Source organism: Haplochromis burtoni, unplaced genomic scaffold (genome assembly GCF_018398535.1).
Source record: "Haplochromis burtoni strain Fernald_Lab_line unplaced genomic scaffold, NCSU_Asbu1 Contig_540, whole genome shotgun sequence".
Taxonomy (NCBI): Eukaryota; Metazoa; Chordata; class Actinopteri; order Cichliformes; family Cichlidae; genus Haplochromis; species Haplochromis burtoni.
The window spans coordinates 20,826-39,653 of NW_024582901.1; the positions used below are offsets into that span (position 1 = coordinate 20,826).

The window sequence follows — 18,828 nt, forward strand, 5'->3', positions numbered from 1 at the left end:
TACAGCAGTGTTGACCATGGTAAACAAAGGGGATATATGCACGCACACACACACACACACACACACACACACACTCACAGACACACACACACACACACAGACACAGACCACACAGCACTCACCACACAGAATGGAAGAACAGTATATTACTGTACCAACATACTGTGCCAACAACACCCCTCCTTCTTCCCGCAGATAATGACATTTCTGTGAGAGCAAATGAAATGGGCCAATTTTCAACCTCATTATGAAGTCTGTTCTGAAAAGGAGTTTAAAAAATATGAATCAGAAGAGAGACTAAGGGTGTAAGGAACATCAGATTAATAATAGACATTAACACTGATTATGTATCCATGTTTGTGTGTTTGTGAGAGACTGTGTGTGCACTTTGTGCTTTGCTTCTCCCTTTAGGTGTGCATATGCTTTGTGTTTGTTTCTGTTTGTGTTTCTCTTCCTGGGTGTGTGTAGATGCATGCAGACTTATGTGTGCGTTATGTATGCTTTGAGCGTACCTTTTTTATGTGTGTGTGCATACATCACCTCAGCCCAAAGCCAAGCTGACAGACAGCTTCCCTCTGAGGAGCCCCTTAGTGTTTCTGATTGATCGTCATAATGCCAAGGTACAGGCCCTGTCCTTGGTGCCTATGCTAATCTCAAGCTCATGCATATTTATGAGCTCCTTGGGAATCAACTAGCTAAATAAAGGATGAGGCTGTTGGCTTGGAGCTCCGTTCATCACTGAATCTGATTGATTAGAAAGAGGGGGGGAAAAACAGCCAGTAAAGGCCTGTGGTTTTTCTTACTTTTCCATCAGCCTCAGTTCTGGGGTCACAGTGAGAGCTTGTGGCATGTATGAGATGAAACAGTGGAGACCTCAAGGTCAGATCCTTTATAGATGTTATAGGGTGACTTTTACATTTACTCATATATTTTATTTCCTGTTTTTTCCTCTTTCTTTCCGTTTTGTAAATCACTCATAGGCATAGGCAGGTTTTTGTTTTTATGCCAAACAGAGATTTAAACAAATTTCTAACCTCAAAGTCTGCTTTTGATTATGCACAAGGTTTTATGCATCTAGTCCCTGTTTGTGGATATTGGCTGTGTTTTATAATTTATCAGAAATAAGCATCACAATATGGACTTTAAAGGTGGAAATTTAAAAATTGGTAGGTTTAATATCCTTAATTCTTTTGACAGTTAAAAACGGTTAGTTCCTACTTGCCAAATTGACTGATCACCTAGGAAGAGAGAGAAAATGATCTAGTGAAGTGAAGTTCCTCAAACATTAAGAATGTCTCTGAAAGCTTTAGCGTAATTATTTCATACATCAAAATTAGAGGCTGTGAAGACAGAGACGACATCACATTCAACATTTTGGTCCCTTTATTTCATGTTAACCACATTTCAAACAACTAAACAACCAATGGTAATGGCATCACCAGATCTAAACAGCACTTTGCTAGACAAATAATCATCAGAATAATAATTATACAAAAGAAATGTACAAATTCAAGACAAAAATAATCTAAAAGAACGTTAAAAAATATATAATACATATGAAGGGCCATGATTCAAGTCAATAAAATAAAGCATCAGTGAACAAAAGGATCAAGATATCCAGCATTCACATTGTCTTCAATACAGCACTCTCACTATTTTGATAGGTCCATTAACGAGCCTGACTGGACTCCAGCGAAAAATAAGAATAAAAATAAATCAACGCAAGCACAGATTGAATAGTTTGCTACAACATTTAACTACAAGTATGTCAGCTCTTGCCATAAGCACTGAAATGTTTCCTAACAAAAGAAAAGTTCATCAGAAGCTGAACTTTATATGAAATCATTCTAAAAAATCTAATGCATCTAAAAATGTTCGTACTTTCTCGCATGGGAAAAAAGTAAATCACGTAATTGGTGACAATTATGTATTTTTAATGCATTGGGATTTAAGATAATTCACTTCAGTAGTCTGATTTTTTGAGTGTTTGAAAATTAAGCCATCAGTCTGGTCCTTTTTATTAGAATGACAGTGTTTTAGAGAGAGGTAAAACAGATCTGAAAATAGTATCACCTTTAGATTCAACACATTTCAGAGGCTGTTCATATAAATACAGGTGGTGTATCTATAACATGAGATTCTGGTTTAGTCTTTTGGGATAAGGGGAAAATGGGATAGCATAGAAGAGTCTGACCAGATGAGTAGGAGATAATGAGAAGCTGAGGTCAATGCCATGCATAATTCTCATTAATTCCCACACTCCCACACGTTCTTTAAGGTGCAGAGGCATCTAAACTATTAGCCATGTTAACTGCCTTTCAACCTGGGGTCAAACACTAACTGAAATCATTTCCTGTTAGTGATTTTCTCAAATGTATTTTTAATATCTGTATATTTCAGCAGGCTTGACGTAAAGCATTCGTTAATTATAAAAGAAATGTAAAAGTGGCCTGTCTCTTTGTTTTGTGATGTTCTTTTTAAATCATATGTTATAGGGGAAACATGGGCCCAATCCCTTAGCTTGGATATTTATTATAGGTAGAATTATACATAGAATTACTGAACTCTTTACCAATCTGCTCTAAGTATCAAGGATTCTTAAATCCTTTCTTAATCTCAGCAGGTTTAACTTATTTCTTATCATTTGAATGATTATTTTTTAGACCCAAATAGTGGCCCAATATCAATGACTACTCACAACACTGTAGACCAGGTTAAAATCAAGTCATCAACACTAAAGTAGATTAATTCGTCTGTAAGCTACACTCAGTTATTGAACAATTTCACATTAAAGCAAATTGCTATAAAATGACCAAACACTGATTTCAGTTTTGAATTTACCCCAGGCTGTTCAATGTCAGGAATTCCAAGTCTAAATGTTCCAAAATGGACAAACATGCAAAAGTGCAAGTTATAGTTTATGTAGTTTTTAGAGGGGGGACATTTTTGACTTCTTTATGGGGAATTTGGGGACTCATTTTCAATAAATTATAGTAGTGCTGTTATCATATTAGAGACAAAGTATTATCTGGTTGTTTCATATTCTGTACCAAAAGTGTCACAATAAATAAATAATAAAAAAGTCTAATTTTATAAAAGTTATTTTGAATGCGGCGGCATTAGCTAAATGTGCAATATGCGAACAATATGTCGGCTTTTTTGACATTTCTGTGGAGACGGTCTGTGGTATGGTAACACAGTGACATTAACTTTTTAGAGTTATAGTGTTTTGAAATCACATTAATTTGTAATGTACCAGTTGCTGATGTTTGCCTGTTTGTTTGTTTGTTTGATTGTGGTTGTCTTATCCTATTTACAGCAAGGGTGGATGCACACAATAAGATTTTAATTTTGTCTTTTTTAAGCCTTCCAAAAGCATTTATGAAACCACCACTGTCCCAGTGAAAAAAAGCTAGAACAGAGACATGACTTGGCCTTAAATCTAAGGCAGGTTTCTTTTTTTCCTTTTTTTTATACTGTTATTTTTTTTCACAGTGTCCCTGACTCCACTTATTGTAGGTTATATATTTTTTTTTTGTTCTTGTGTTTTTCAGACATTTGAACTCAGTGAAAATAAAACTATAAAAAAGATACAACCATGCTAACATATTTTCTTTTCAGGCCAATTACAGAATTACGAGTATAATTAAAACAAACTTTTAACTTGGTAAAAGGGAATCAGCATGTAATTTGAAGAAAAAAAGAGTTAACTAAGCTGAGTGAGTCATGGTAAAAAGAAACGTACATTTCCGTTCCCTTTGAGAGTTACCAAAAAAAATCTTCCAGTGGGCATCCAGCCTTCAGAGGGAGACAACATTCAAGGCGTAGAATATATCTAAAAAGGAAATACTGTACAATAGTCACATCACAGCCCAGCAGAGAGGACAGAGAAATAGAGGAGTAAAAGTGGTGCGTCTTTTAAACATTTGTTTTTTGTTTACCATATTTTTTTTTCTTTGTACAAGCATATAAAGTCCCCAGTCTTGCTGAAGCAAACAGACATTAAAATCACCAGTGTGCATGTTTGTTGCCTTTTCCCTCTTCTGTACAGGTTTGTTGTGTGTGTTGTTGCAGGCACGCATATAGATAAAGACTTCCTCAAATATGCAAGCATGCCCTCTCTTCACACACAGCCACGTGCATATGCACTCAAATACAAGCACACACACGTGCGCGCACACACCCACACACACAGGCACGCTCAGTCAGTCGGATTCAGGTCAACACAAAGCAGTATTGCCCTCCGTGTTTCCCAGTGTTGCGTTGAGAATGGCAGGCATCGATAGATGGCCGATTGGGAATAGAGATGTTTAGCCCACACCCAATCAGAAGGAGTTGAGCGCTTCCAGAGCCACTTCATAGCAGAATTTATACTGTTCCTGTGTAGAAATAAAACAACAAGCAAAGCTAAGTCAGAAAATTCTTGAAATGTATAGCTGCACTCCCAGCTTGGCTTTGAACTTCAAACATGTATAATAAAACCAAACTCTACGCTCATAACTATTTACTAAATATTGACTTATTTATAAAAAAAAAAAAAGTACTGGAGCACTGTAATAAAAACCAAAAAATGAAATTTCGTGACATATAATTCACAACATAATATGCAACCGACGATGACGAGTATAGAACAAAGTAACACAATTTCCATATATTTACCAATGAAAATGAGTCATAATTCATGAACTGAGAATCATAACATTATCAGCATAGCAGATAATATTAGCCTCAGCCAGACAGCAAAGGATTGGATTGGCTGGCCTGCAGTATGTGGGTGAACTAATCCAATGCCACATCTTTATGAACAATTCTGTCATCATTCTCTAGCTGCGATGACGTGCGATGACAACTTTCAAATGTCCAGATGGTTTCATGGTTTGGGATGTTTGGTAAAGAATTAAGAACAATGAAACACTTTTAATCTTTGACTAACAAAAAACAAAGAGTCAAATAAATCCAGACTTATTTGAATTCTTTACATTATTTGTTGTTAATTTCACTGAATGGTAAAACACTTTGTGCTGCTGATAACAAACTAAAAACATTTGAACATTTTTGGTACTATTTACATAAATGCTATTCTTAAACAGTAATCCAAGGGAATCGATGGGGTAATTGGGCAATAAAAAAAGAAAGAAATCATAAAAACATTGCAAATTTCATAGCTCTAAATAAGACTTCTGTACAACTTAAGAAATGTTTTTTTCTTCCTGCTCAAGTTGTCCGACTGGTTCATTCTTCTCATACATTAAATATGTTTTGGGTAATCACATGATTGGAGGAACTAGATCATGTGGGTGCCATAGGCAACTCTCTGACATATCTCATAATATTATGCCACTCCAGAACACCATGACAATGGTATCACCTCAAAGACATCTCAGTTTTACTTTTTTCTCCTTTAGGAATTTAAAGCCAGTTTTTAAAAAGTTTAGGGTCACCAGCACTTTTTACCCACATCTTTGCTTTATGGTGACAAAAAAAAAACAAATAAAACCCCAAAAAACATAGCCAATCACAATTAAATCTTCACTTATACCACTAAAGGACTAAAGCTTTGGCAAATACTGAACATTGCCTGTTATAATCCATTTACCTTGCATCTGTGAGCAGGTGTGCTTTAGTTCATGGGTGTGAGTAACAAATTGAGAAATTCTTTACAAAAGAGATGAGAAAAGCACTGAAACAGCTGTGACCTGTCTGTATGTGAATACAAATTTTTGGTAGTGTGGGAATACTTGCATGTTTGCTACCACAGAGACAAAAACGTATGTATTGTGATTTCTTACCATAGTCTCCACCATGTTGGTCTTGTTGTTCCTCAGGGTTTTAACAGTGTGGAAAACATCTACAATATTCTGCTGTTGGATCATCTCATTGATGCTGCAGATGGCACAGAAAGTTCCAGAACGTCCACCACCAGTTCTGTAAAGGAGGAGGAACAAAGGAGTAGAACCAAGAAATGAAGAGAGAAAGGGAGACAGAGGCTCTTCAGTATTAAACATCATCACCATTTTGGAAACATAGCTGGAGGTCAAGAAAATCATAGTGAGGTCAAAAAGAAAGCAGGATGGAATGAGATGAAGGAAAGATACAGGTGTAGAGAGAATATTAGAAAAGTTTTGTGGGGTATTCTCCTAACTGCTTATCCAGGACAGTCATTGGATAATGTCCTGAAATTGTATGGACCCTAAACACTAGTTGGAAATTTAATAAAGCTTATAAAACAGGCTATAGAGGTTAAATTAGTTTGCTTGTTGTGACGTATTTAACGAATGGTTTGTGTTTAGTAACCTGTAACATTTTAAGGGGATATAAGGAAAAATTATTAGGTTTGGTGATATATGGTGTTATATTCCTTCTTGTAGCCTGTATAGATGACAGAATGTGGAAAAAAGCAGATTTACAAAGCTAAACAATGTTTAATTAGCTCTCAGAAAAACAAGTCACTGTAGAGAGTAAATAGGATCCTGAAAGCCAAGTTGGAGATATTACATGTTTCTTTAGCATTAAAAGTGACAAGTATGACAATGTGAGTTGAGAAAAAAGGCTTTAAGGGACAGAGAGTGACAGCAAGTGACAGAGCGAGAATTCAGTACAAAGAAACCTGCCACTGTATGCAGAAAGAGGCCACTAATGGATTTTAGAAATTTGAATAAATGTGTTTGACTTAAATCAAAATAATAATAAAAGCCTTTATGAACATTTTATATAGATGACAAAGGGCCATCTGTATAAAGTGATCCAGCAACACAAACATATTTATATATATATATATATTGTGTGTTTACTGGCTATATGCCCCAATCAGCAGTCAGTGCTCTGCCAGTGAAAAGTCAGACCACCCACCATGAAAACAGCTCCAGACTTTCCCATCTCACTTGGTTCCAGCTGAATTCCTTCAGTATTGAGACTGAATAAAACATTTAGGTACTGCGAGGTGGAGTGACAGCCATCAGAAAAATCATCCACTGTCTACCTATTCTGCATTAGGAATGCCAAGGCGGCTACAGCTTGCAGTCTACTCGGAATACCTTTGTTAGTGATAGTGACTGAATTTTTTATAGAAAGTCTATAATCTAAGCTTTTTAGAAGCACTTCAGAAGGTTAAAAATAAATATGGAAAGGTTTTGTTGCTGTCTCAAAACCACTTATACAATAATATCAGACTGCAAGCTTGCAATTCTTGCTTTTCATACAAACACCCATTGGTTTGAATTTCATTAGTTATTAGTTAACTAAAAAGCAAAAGTATTGCTCATGCACTTCTTGATTTCATGTTAGATTAAAATTTCAGACAGTTGCTTCAGTGTCAGAAACTAATTTCTAGGGTAATGGTGAAAAAAATGAAAGCATATACATTTTACATTAGTTAATTTGTTTCTAGACTAATGCTAGTGTTCAGATCAGTAAATGGATGAAACACTATTTTGGCTCATCACTCTTGGTTAATATAACACTGCACTAAATTTGATATGATAGATGAGAAGAGGGGTGTCATAATAATAATAATAATAATAATAATAATAATAATAATAATAATAATAATAATAATAATAATAATAATAATAATATTGACTGTGATGGTCCAACTCCCTAAGGTGATAAGCCATCATCAGTGATGGCTAACTACAACTCTAACCCTAGGCAATTAGAAAATTTTACTTTTGTTTTAATTAAATTGCCCAAAGTCTGGCCAATCAGGGGGCAAGGAAAATTCTCATTTTGACTAACAAACACCAACAAGCATTAATTTTTCCCATAGATGTTTTAATTTTTAATTTTTCCAAACTACAAGTTTAAAATTGTAGCGTCACTCTTTGGCAACAGGCAAACTACATCTTCATAAAGTTTAAAACAAACTGAATTGATGAACATATTAGGAAGAAAGTGACCTAGCTGTGCATCCAGTTTCTCTGAAGAGATGGGTTACTATAGTGGGTGGGTTAGCACTTCTTTTAAAGGTACTTATAAACGGTTGATATTTGCTTGTTCGCCTTTGTGTATGGTATGTGATTTGAGCTTTGAAAAAATCATTTTAATATATTGGAGTCCAAATTGTTTAGATGCCATCCCCTGTTTATTGGTTACTTTTGACGTTTACTTCATCCACAGTTTCAGGTGAAATATTTAAAGCGGCCAAAACCAAAATTCAAAACATTACAACTAAATCTACTGCGAAAAGGATCTGACAGTCAGTGGTTGGTGGTTAAGTGGTTTGTATGAGATAAATTCCTATGTGATTTAAATGAATTGTGACATACTTGAAATCACATTAGTCTAGATATGAACTGCTGCATGCTGAATATGAGTAATTTGTTAGAAAGAGGCACCTTATCTTTATTACTTCGCTTTATCTAAAATATATATCTATATAACTCGAGATAAATACAGCAAACGCAGATTGCTGAATTAAGTGTGCTACTCCTCACTATTTTCTAAAAGCTCCTCCCAGTGTGACTTGTTGAAAGTAAGACATGTGCTCAGTATTAAAGACGCATCAAATTCCAACCTTCAGGACAAGTGAAGAGCAGAAAAATAATCAATTTTCACCATCTACTGATGGTGAAATCATGTTTCTACTTATCGCTAGTATTACTGAGTCTGTGAAATCAGTAGCTGGGGTTGATTAGCCAGTGTAGCTGTCTTCAGCCAGAAGCAGAGACAGCTTACATCTCTGTCACTCACATTTACTGGATTTGAGCATAACTAAAGAATTTAGCCCCCAAATGGTCTTGCTATCTTAATTTATCTGCTAGTGTTTTCACAGAAATTAAACGTGTTGCAGATTTAAATAGAATGTGTTTTAAAATACCAGTTTGAGCATTTAATTTATAGTGATTGACAGAGTTTACTCAAATTAATATCATATCTATATCTATAGGTGACAGGTTTATTTGAAATGAAGGTCAAAGCATGTGATCACTAACATATATGACACCAGTTATTAAACTTTTATTCTCCATATAAGGGCTAATAGCTGAATTGCACATTGTTCTGTAGCAGTGTAGACTGTTACAAGCTTCAGCCTTAAACCATTTAGGCTTTCAGGCAGAAAAAGGATGACAGTCATAGCCATGTACTGAGAGCTTTACAAAATATTTGACAGTGACAGATTATTTTACAACGGACATTTATTTTTAAATGTTCAAAAATAACTTACAATCTGTAAATTTAGTTCAGAACTAGGATATGAATATTATTCTTTTTTACGTCTGCCTCTTTTTATGTTACGTGAAGAAAGAAAAGGCTAATAAGCAAAAAACTGTTAAAAAAACAAAAACAAAAAACCCCACATCAATACCTCATTGGTCCAATGAGCTGTTACACAGAGAGCTGATTGGATGAGCACCACAGATAGGCAGTGTCTGGAGTGTGTGTACACACGTTACTGTTAGCAGTTCTCTCTTCTATAGATTTTACAGCTTCTGTTTCCTTCCCTCATTATCAGCTTCATTTGCTCTGCTCAAATAGGGTGAATTCGTATCGAGCTGAGCTATGTTTTTATACTTCTATACCAACACACATTCATCTATGTAGTATAATAAACATTGTGTAGTGTTGTTTAAAATATATTTGGTACAAACAGAAGTAGTAGTAGCACCGTACCAAACACTCAATAAACCTGGACATCTGAATGTAGCATGCACAAGCAGACGTGTGGGTGATCCATAATGCATCAGCACAGCCAAACATAACAATAGAGATGAATGATGACCTCTTTAAAACTTGACACATTCCAGGCTTTTTAAGCCATGAGCCTCATTTATATTTAACGAAGATAATTCATAACAAGTCTCACAGCATTTATGAACCGACATTTCAGACGTTTTGACATCAATAGTGAATGTATATGGCTTTCAAGCACAAGGTTAATGCTGAGTCTGAGGCATGTGTATATTTGACAGATAAGTGGAACAACATAAAGCATAAAATGGTACTCAACATGTACAAAAACTACAAAAAGTGTGTTTTTGTGTGTGAATATCTGTCTTAAAAGTGTGTATGTGTTCTTTTATAGAAGTGCACAGCTTACTTTATAATCATCTTCCCTCTCTGTCTGTCACAAACATACACTCTAAAGGAAGATTTGTCTTGCCATTTATGTTGATCTGTTATCTCACTGAGCAGTGACTGTTCCAGTCTACTATTTCATCACGTTTTCTATTATTTGTGTCTGCATGTGTCTGTGTGACTATACTTACAGGCAGTGTACCACAGTCCTCCCGTCTCCTCCGTCATATTGTTCCTGCCACTTAGCCAATCTCCTGACCAACTGCAGGATGGAGCGCTTGGAGAGAGGTGTGTCCCTGTAGGCTGGCCAGCCAATAAACTGGAAGTGCTGCACCAGGCGGTAACCATCTTGTGGCTAAGAAGAGAAACGTGAAGATTAGGGTTTTGATCACTGCTGACATAGCTGTTATCACAACAATCAACATCATGCTGTAATTCCATGGAACCATTTCAATTTCATGCACAGCGATATTGCTAAAGCTACCGTTTTTCAGAATTAAGACCAAAGTTGGCCAATGAAACCCACTGGCTCACTTTAGAAAATATATCTGCATCTAACAGGTCTGTTTGTGCTTAAATGACATGGAAAGTTGGATGAAAAGCTGGTCAACTATAACAAATACAGAGTTGGGTTTTCAGTTGTGGTCTTATTTGGTAATATTATCCATCCATTCATTTTCTTAGCCACTTTTTTGGTTACAGACTATGAGGAGGCTAGAGCCTATCCCACTGGGCAAAGTGCAAAAAGCAGCATACCCTGCACAGGTTGCTAGTCATAATACCAATACAGAGAGATGGACACAAAACGAGTCATTGGATCCAAACCCAGGACCTTCTTCCAGTGAGACACTGCCATTCATGCCACCCAAGTAAGTATTTTGTTAAACTGATACATAAAACACATTTTGTATGTAATCAGGCTTTTGTGCTCCAATTAGTTCCTGGTTTTGAACAAATGTCTTTTCAAAAGAAATAGGCTTGGATTCAACAAAGACCTTAGCTTGTTATGTTTAATTCAATTTCATGGCAGACATGGCACATTTTCAGTCGTCTAGCCCAAGGCAAGTGGCATGCACCAAGTAAAATACCAAAACCCACCATCACTGTCAGACTGATTTACTGATGTTTGTCACAAATGCATATGCACATTGACATTTACACACAAACCAAACAAATTCAGCAGTATCATTTTTTATACCACTTTTCCTTCCTTGTCTTATCAGTACACCTGCCATGTACTTTCTCCCCTTCCATCTCTCCTTTACTCTACGTCCATCTTTCTCTAAATTACCCAGTCTCTAATACCAATTAACACTAATCTAAAATATTTTCTGTACCCTGCATTTATGTGTCTTCATTCTACTTTCCTGTTCCCCCTATTTCTTTGTATTGTCACGTATTTCTTGCGAACATTTTCTCCCTTCCACTTTTTCACTGTTCTCTGCTCATTTGATGGCTAAGCGATTGGCGATAGAGACTCGGCTAGGCTGGAGCTGCACTCGCAGTGTGGGATGTGCTGTTATGGCAATGATATGAGCCATTTCACACTAGACCGCTGATGTGTTTGAGAGAAAGAGAGAGAGAATATAGATAGCAGGGTAGCGGGGAGTTCTCCAAGTGCTATACATAGGAACATGCAGATGATAAGGCACCACTAGAGTTGAGCGGTCATGGATGAGTTAGAAAATGAGATGAAAAGAGGGTAACAAGAAGAGGCAGGAAGATAGGAAGGAAAAGAAAAGGAGAAATAGAAGTGAAAAGGGAACAGAGGTGCATAGAGGTTGGAGAAGACAAGAAAAGGAAGAGGAGGATAAAAAGGTAGAGTTAAAAAAAAACAACTGTCATTATTGTACCACATTCAACATCACTATCATTTTTTCTATGTAGTCACCAAACCAGGACTCAGGTAGCCTTGCTGCAAAAGAGAAGCCATAAATTGGTTTTCCAACATATCCTTTTGCCAACTGCCTACTGCGTAGTAAAGGTCGCATGCAATGAAAAAATGCCTTTGCTGTATTGTTATGGTGTGTTCCACGGTATACTGTTTCACTATCTATTGCTTTTACTTGAACTTTAAACACATTTTGTATTCCTAGTAAGTGTCAGGAAAGTAGTGCTTCATTTGTCAAATAATAGAGTCCCTTGAAATCCACAACACATATTTTATTAAGAAGAGGCCTTAAAACACAAAGGCGCTCCATGACTTTGAATTTAGCAATGCGCCACAAAATCTAGCCATGAACTCGTAATTTGAAAACTGTCAAGGAGGAGAAGAGAAGACAAAAAAAGAGAAATTATCAAAGTGTGTTCCAGGACACCGACTAAAGACAAACTGAAGCTGTTTAGATGTTCTACATGCAAAACATCTGATCTTATAATTTTTTTTTCAACTTAACTATAAAATAAAAAGAAGTACTGTATTAAATATGTAAACGTTTAGTACCCTAGCCATATTGCAGATCCTGAAGATTCGGTTGATGATATCCTCGTCGATGTCTGCAGATATGAACTCCACTTGAATAGGGCCGTAGCAACATGAATTTTTTTCTGGCCAGTACTGCATACATAACTTTAGAAAACAAACACAAAAAGTTGGAAGAAAAAGACAAAATGCAGAAAATAAGAATGGGTTGGAGAAAATGAAGTCCACCAGTTAGAACAAGTACATTCACATGACATTTCTTTCCAGTAAGTGGGACAGGTTTTACTTCTTGGCCAGATCCATGAGCTAAGAATCCTTGCTGTAGCCCATGTTACAAATCAGTTACAAATGGCAATAAATAGAAATAAATGGGAGAGACAAGTAATAGAGTAAATAAAAAATCAACTCTGATACATTCATCAGGCTATCTGATAGTACAGTCAGTTTCAGGTGCTGATGTCTAGTGTATTTTTGTTAGTTAGACAAAAATAAGTACAGAACATGTTTGTAGATTTTTTTTGTGTGTGTACCTGTACCTGTGCTGCATCCATTTCATTGAGCATTACAATGGAGGAGCAGTTGTAGTCAAACACCAACCTCCAGAAGTCACCCATGGTGTTGGGCAAAGGATGCTGAGTAACTATGAAGGCCGCTGGCTGTTTGTGGCTCTAGAATGGTGAAACGAATAACAATCAAAAAGCACAATACAAACTATGATAAGCTTACACATACATAATCAGACATTTAAACAAAAACTTACATCCATTAATGCAGCATTAATGTAGTTGGAGCTCTCTCCATCCACAGAAATCAGAAAAGGAAGGCATCGGTCTGCTGGGAGAACATCCATACTGCGGTTCTTGTCGTGGTTTCTGGGTAGCAAACCCACACTGCAGTCCTCTGGACGAACTCTAGGGGTCACTATGTTTAGAGTCTGATGGGCAGAAAAGCAATGATTTGAACCTTCAATCTAACTTGAACCCACACATTCACATTATCAGCTAGGGTGTTGTTCAAATGCACGTGTGGCGAGTGTTCCCAAAAATGACAAAAGACAAACCGGTGTGAATGTGCGTGCTCACCTGGAACTCATCTTTGATCTGGCTGGAGTTGGTCTGTGGGTCCAACCTGCTGATGTTGTAGTAAATGGCTCTGAACTCACACACTGGTATGGCTGTGTTTCCACACAGACATGCTTCCAAGATGGCATCGTGAACAAACACATACTGCTCCTGCACCAAAGCAAAATGAGTTCTGGAGTCAAAATTTCTTTCACTGAAATACAAAACAAGCAAACAGCGCTGAACCTGCCTGTAGCCCTTGGACTGGACCACAGTGCCTCACAGTAGCTGTAAGCAATGACAGCTCTGGAATAGATGATGCAGTCGGGCAAAGCTGCATTAAGTCTTTTCAAGCTGACAACAAACTCAAACATTCCAATGTGAACACAACTTTTGTTTGCTTTGTGTATGAATATTATTTGCATGCTTGGGCTTTTGTGGGAGCCTGAAAGTGATTTAAAAGGGCACAGTGCTTTGCTAGTGGTGCCTCTGTGGTCTGGCTCAAGTATGTTCTTTGTCTTCCAAATCACTAGCTTGCGCTAAATGCATCAGCTACCATGAGCTACAGCAGCCACCGTGCATGCTAATTTGCCTCTATCTCTCTTTCTGTCCCCCTATCGGTGCATTTTTATCTGGGGTTGGCTCCGTTTTTATTTCTCTGTTGCTCGTTTCCTCTCACACTTGTGTTTGTCTGCTGCCTCTCGCTTTTTCAATTTGCTTCTCGCTTTATCTCTCGGTCTCTCTCTGTTGAATGTTAATTGTTGCCCTTGGAGCAGAGAAGAGGCTTTAAAAGCATCACTGAAATGACCTCTCCTGGCCATTACCTATGCCAGTGACATGCACAGACACATTTGCGCGCAAAAACACATGTATACACACATGCACGTCACATACTCACTGAAACATTTACGCACACTCTTCTTTCCCCTGTGCCTTTTAAAAGATTAATTGCTTTGTGTTGTGTGGAGCAGGATTATAATAGCATCAAGCAGCTTCAACACTGACACAAATTGCTCCCACACATATTCAAAAGACAGGGCAGGATGCATTTAACTTGGTATCAAGAGGCATAAAAACACACGTGAATGTGCACAGACAGACACGCACACACAAAACTAGCTTTTATACCACTGCTGTCATTTGAAAACACTCAACGTGATGCCCTAGGTAACTTTTCTGAACCTGGCACTTCTAAAACCCATTCAAAAGTCAATTTCATACTCTGAGCTTGAGCTGTCAGTCTGAAAATGAGGCTGTTTTTCTTTATTCCTGGAAAAGTTGACTTTTTGGATATGCAAGGTTTTCATCAGTAACACAAATGGAATGCAGAGGCGGAACGGATTAGGTCGGCTTAAGGTAGCTTTAGAAAAGAAATGAACGCTGCTGTTCCAAAATGGAATACCCAACATTTGAAAATGCAGACTCTTTAAAACGTTTGATAGTACTAAATTAGAACAAATTACGACACCATGTAAAGGATAGTAACCCAAGTACTCAGCTAGCAAAGACAGAACGTTTTAGGAAACATTATCCGTATTTTGGGAATACTGAACAGTGCTGATTTATGCTTGGCCACTTCAAATCTTAACTTGTTGTATAGTTGTGACTACCCTAGTACCAGACAATATACCAAATCTCTCCCGTGTCATCTGTTATAGAAATAATAAATTAATACAATCCATTTGACTGGGGTGTCACATCTCATCTCTGATATTCCTTACCAGCTATTGCATACACATATTGACACAAAACTCTCCTAAAATTGTCTGTGTCTGAATTTGTGTTTGTTTGGGTGCATACCATATCTGTGTGAGTTTTTGTACTAGTTTTCATCTGATATTCAGGGAATGTTTAATGTTCAATATTTAATAATCTAACTGCATTAAATCATAGATGACTGCTAGAAGTCCTGGGATACTCCATACTGTCTTACTTTTTGCGATGCTACATCTCAAACTTACAACTGCAGGCAAAATGACGTATGGTACTGGAAGGGAATAAACCTTAATGTTGTTTTTTCTTCAGTGCAATGTATCTAGATGCTTTGTTAATGTATCCAGTATGTGCTCTGTAGAACTCAAGTCAGTAATAATTACAATAGGTGCTGGTGATTTATTTTAACATGAACCAAAAATCTCCACACTTTATTTGAAAAATTAAAAATCCATAATGCATAACTTTTCATGATTGTCTAAGCCAGCAGCCTGCCGTACCTGAACACCCACTTGTTTTGACCAACTAGACTCAACATCATCTGTGTGTAGATATTATTTTGCCTATGCCCCAAAAGGTTGATTCTGTTCATGTGGACATAGCATCTTCAATGTTTCGTCACTCATCCAAGTGACTTCTTCACTCTCAGCTGACTGCAGGTTTCCCAATCTTATAAACAGTACATTTGCACAATAACTGAAACCAGCGCACTAAATAAACAATGGGCTGTGAGGTCAGTTGCTTGATCATTAATATGCAAATTGTCATGGTCATTGATATTTTGCCGATGATTTATATCTATTTTCCATAATTACACTTACCTCTGTCTGAACCATGTTGACTCGTTGTGACCTTAGTTCTCGGATGCAGTTGAAAATGTCCACCACGCCTTCATTCTCCGCCATGTCTAACATGATGTCCACTGCAATGAAACAGCCTGTTCTCCCTGCACCGGCACTGGAGACAATCATAAACAAACATGATACTCTCAATCTAACAAAATTGTAATAATGAACAACTTAATTGTTTTATTCTTAACCTTTATTTATACAGATAGTCCCACTGAGACACAATGTCTCATTTACAACAGAGACCTGTTCATATCCTTCAGTAAGACCAATCACTTTTAAGCCTTCAACACTGACATTTTGGGTAATGCAACTAACATACAGACTTATTTCAAATAATTTGTAGTGTTTTTCTTTTTCTTTTGTTTTTTTTAAACGATGCAGTCAGATCTCTGGGCAGCCATATTGCATATGTATTTGTAGGAGCTTCCCTTTCACGGCACAAAAATTGGTGATGGGCTGTTACACACAGACTTATGCAGTGGAAAAGATGAATCCCGCACTCTGAGCTGTCTGGAGTCATCCAGAGAACGGCTTCCCAGTTTTACTGAGCACCCCCTGAGTGAGGTCAGAATCTGACTGAAGATTTTGCCCTTGTATCAGAGAATATCATTTTGTCTTCCTGCTTCTCTCCCTGGTCTGAATATCTCTTTTGTTATGGCAGCGAAATGTATGCTAAAACGTAAGGTTTTCCGATACTGTTAAAGTTATAAAGTGTTTCTGTGCTGTACGTTTGTGAAGTTAGCAGTCTCCCAGGCATCTCATTAGGATTAGTCTTGATAGGTTGCTTTGATCATTTTTTTTTTTAAAGGAATGAGTGCATCTGTGTTTATAAATTGCTGCACTGATATTAATTCACCCGCACAACTTTCCACTCCGCGTCAAAGTTTTTTTTATTTTTTTTTATTGCAGCATTATGCTAATTTTCTTTTCTCTGTAAATGTGTCCCTAAGAACACTGACAAACTGGGGGGGGGGGGCCAAAAGTGAAAAAAAACTCTACAAGTATCTTGTAGTTTAGTAAATACAACTGTTATTGAGTCAATTATAAAGACAAATGAAAAAATACGGCATAGTGGATTCATTTCTTTGCTAGATGCAGTGACTTCACAGAGTCTAAGCTAAGCCACACCTGGGGTCTGTTCCAGCAGGTATAACACACTCAGAACCTCACCCAATTCTGAGTTCTCTCACCTCAAGATGGAAATTAGCATCAGCCAGGTAAAAAAGCATATTTACATGTAGTAGTACAGGATGATATTAGTATGAGAAAGATCCATTTTCTTCCACTAATCCAATAGTGGAATAGGCTGGAGCCTATGCCTATATATAATTGTATATAATTGCCTGTAATTGTAATAAATTGATGTTTTAAACTCTTTTCAGAAGAAAAGTAAAATAAATAGTAAAATAAATAAAAAATACTCTAAGTTGTTTCCAATGAATGAGTACTCTGGGCTATTGTGTTCTTATCAGATCAGTAAATGCTCACTTAAATGGCTGATAAAATTAAAATTAGGTATCCTATATCTTATTACTATATTTTAGAAATACACTGTGAAACCTCTGAGTTTTGTAACTCAGAAAAACCTATTAACTTTGCAATCTCAGCAATGTTAATGGAGTTTAGTATGAAGGCAGAGTCTTTCTCTATTGCTCTCTTTTACTTTCTAACTGACAAGCATAAGTATGTGGAGACTTTAGTAGCCCATGTCAGGTGTTGAGGCGACACATTCTGAACAGCAATGCCTGGAGGGAAGATATGGACAGACAAGCAAACCAACAGATGGATGGACTGAAAGAGCGAGGGGAAGAGGGACGGAAAGGGAATGGTTGGAAGAGTTTAGCGACTGGGAGTGATAGAAGTGGCCGTCACAGGGGAGATATCAAGGGAGGAAAGGAGGCACGGATGGAGGGATGTAGCGGAAACTGAGAGAATGAGGTGTAGAGGGAGGGGAAAAACCCATCTTTCAATTTACAATTCCGCTGACAGTTTTCAGAGACAGCTAAAAGAGAGAGAGCGAGAGAGCGTGCAAGAGAAGAAACAGAAAAGAAAGAAAGAGAGAGAGAGAGAGATAAGATGTGAGGGACGGAAAGATAGAAAGTTGAAGAGAGAAGAGGAGGGGGCGCCTCGGCAGATTACCTGTCAACCTCTGTGATTAATGTTGAGACCAGAATACTGCTGGGCCTCTATGTGTGTGTGCTTGTGCGTGTTTGAAAGCCTCATGACACAGGCCAATAGCATCAGAGTGCCCCCGGAAATTGGAAGTGACTGCCATAACTTCCTGCCTGTCTGTCCACATACTTTTACTGGCTGTCTTTTATGTGTCTGCGCGCCTCATTTGTCCATCCAGTTTTTTTTTTCATTCTCTGTTTGTGTGTCCAATTTTGTTCTTTGAGTGTGTGTCTCTTTTGACTTTTCCATTATTAATAATCCCAAGTGTTTTTTTTTGTTGTAACACACATCTTTCCCAAACCTTAGACACGCTGATTTATAGTATTTGCTAAAAAGATGGCAACTTGAGTATATACAGATAAAACAATATTCATGCATCATTTTACTGTCTAATGGCTAATTTGGCAAGGGACTGCCAAGCAACCAGGTTTGCTGTTTGTTAGTGGGAAGCTCCAAAGACTTATCCAAATGGTTAGTTTTAGTTAACTGAACAAAAGCATCTTTCATTCAAGCAAAAAAAAATAAAAAAAATCTATATTGTACTACACATACAATTTCTGGTTAAATTGTACCCATTCATCTCTGAATCACAATG

The 18,828-nt window shown here is 37.2% G+C and overlaps 1 protein-coding gene across 13 annotated transcripts in view; it reads right to left on the reverse strand.

The window, feature by feature from the left end:
• Positions 1-1,365: 1,365 nt before the first annotated feature.
• The window catches only part of ptprt (protein tyrosine phosphatase receptor type T), a 300,616-nt gene continuing 283,153 nt past the window's right edge, over positions 1,366-18,828 (reverse strand). For all 13 annotated transcript variants that reach the window (XM_005947695.3, XM_014329337.2, XM_042214263.1 and 10 more), the window contains 8 exons: positions 16,032-16,167; positions 13,519-13,668; positions 13,197-13,370; positions 12,973-13,104; positions 12,458-12,583; positions 10,206-10,369; positions 5,790-5,925; positions 1,366-4,379 (listed from right to left, as the gene is read on the reverse strand). In XM_005947695.3, the coding sequence (XP_005947757.1) occupies positions 4,326-4,379; positions 5,790-5,925; positions 10,206-10,369; positions 12,458-12,583; positions 12,973-13,104; positions 13,197-13,370; positions 13,519-13,668; positions 16,032-16,167 (1,072 nt within the window). In that variant the 3' untranslated portion in view covers positions 1,366-4,325. The remainder of the gene's footprint in view (positions 4,380-5,789; positions 5,926-10,205; positions 10,370-12,457; positions 12,584-12,972; positions 13,105-13,196; positions 13,371-13,518; positions 13,669-16,031; positions 16,168-18,828) is intronic.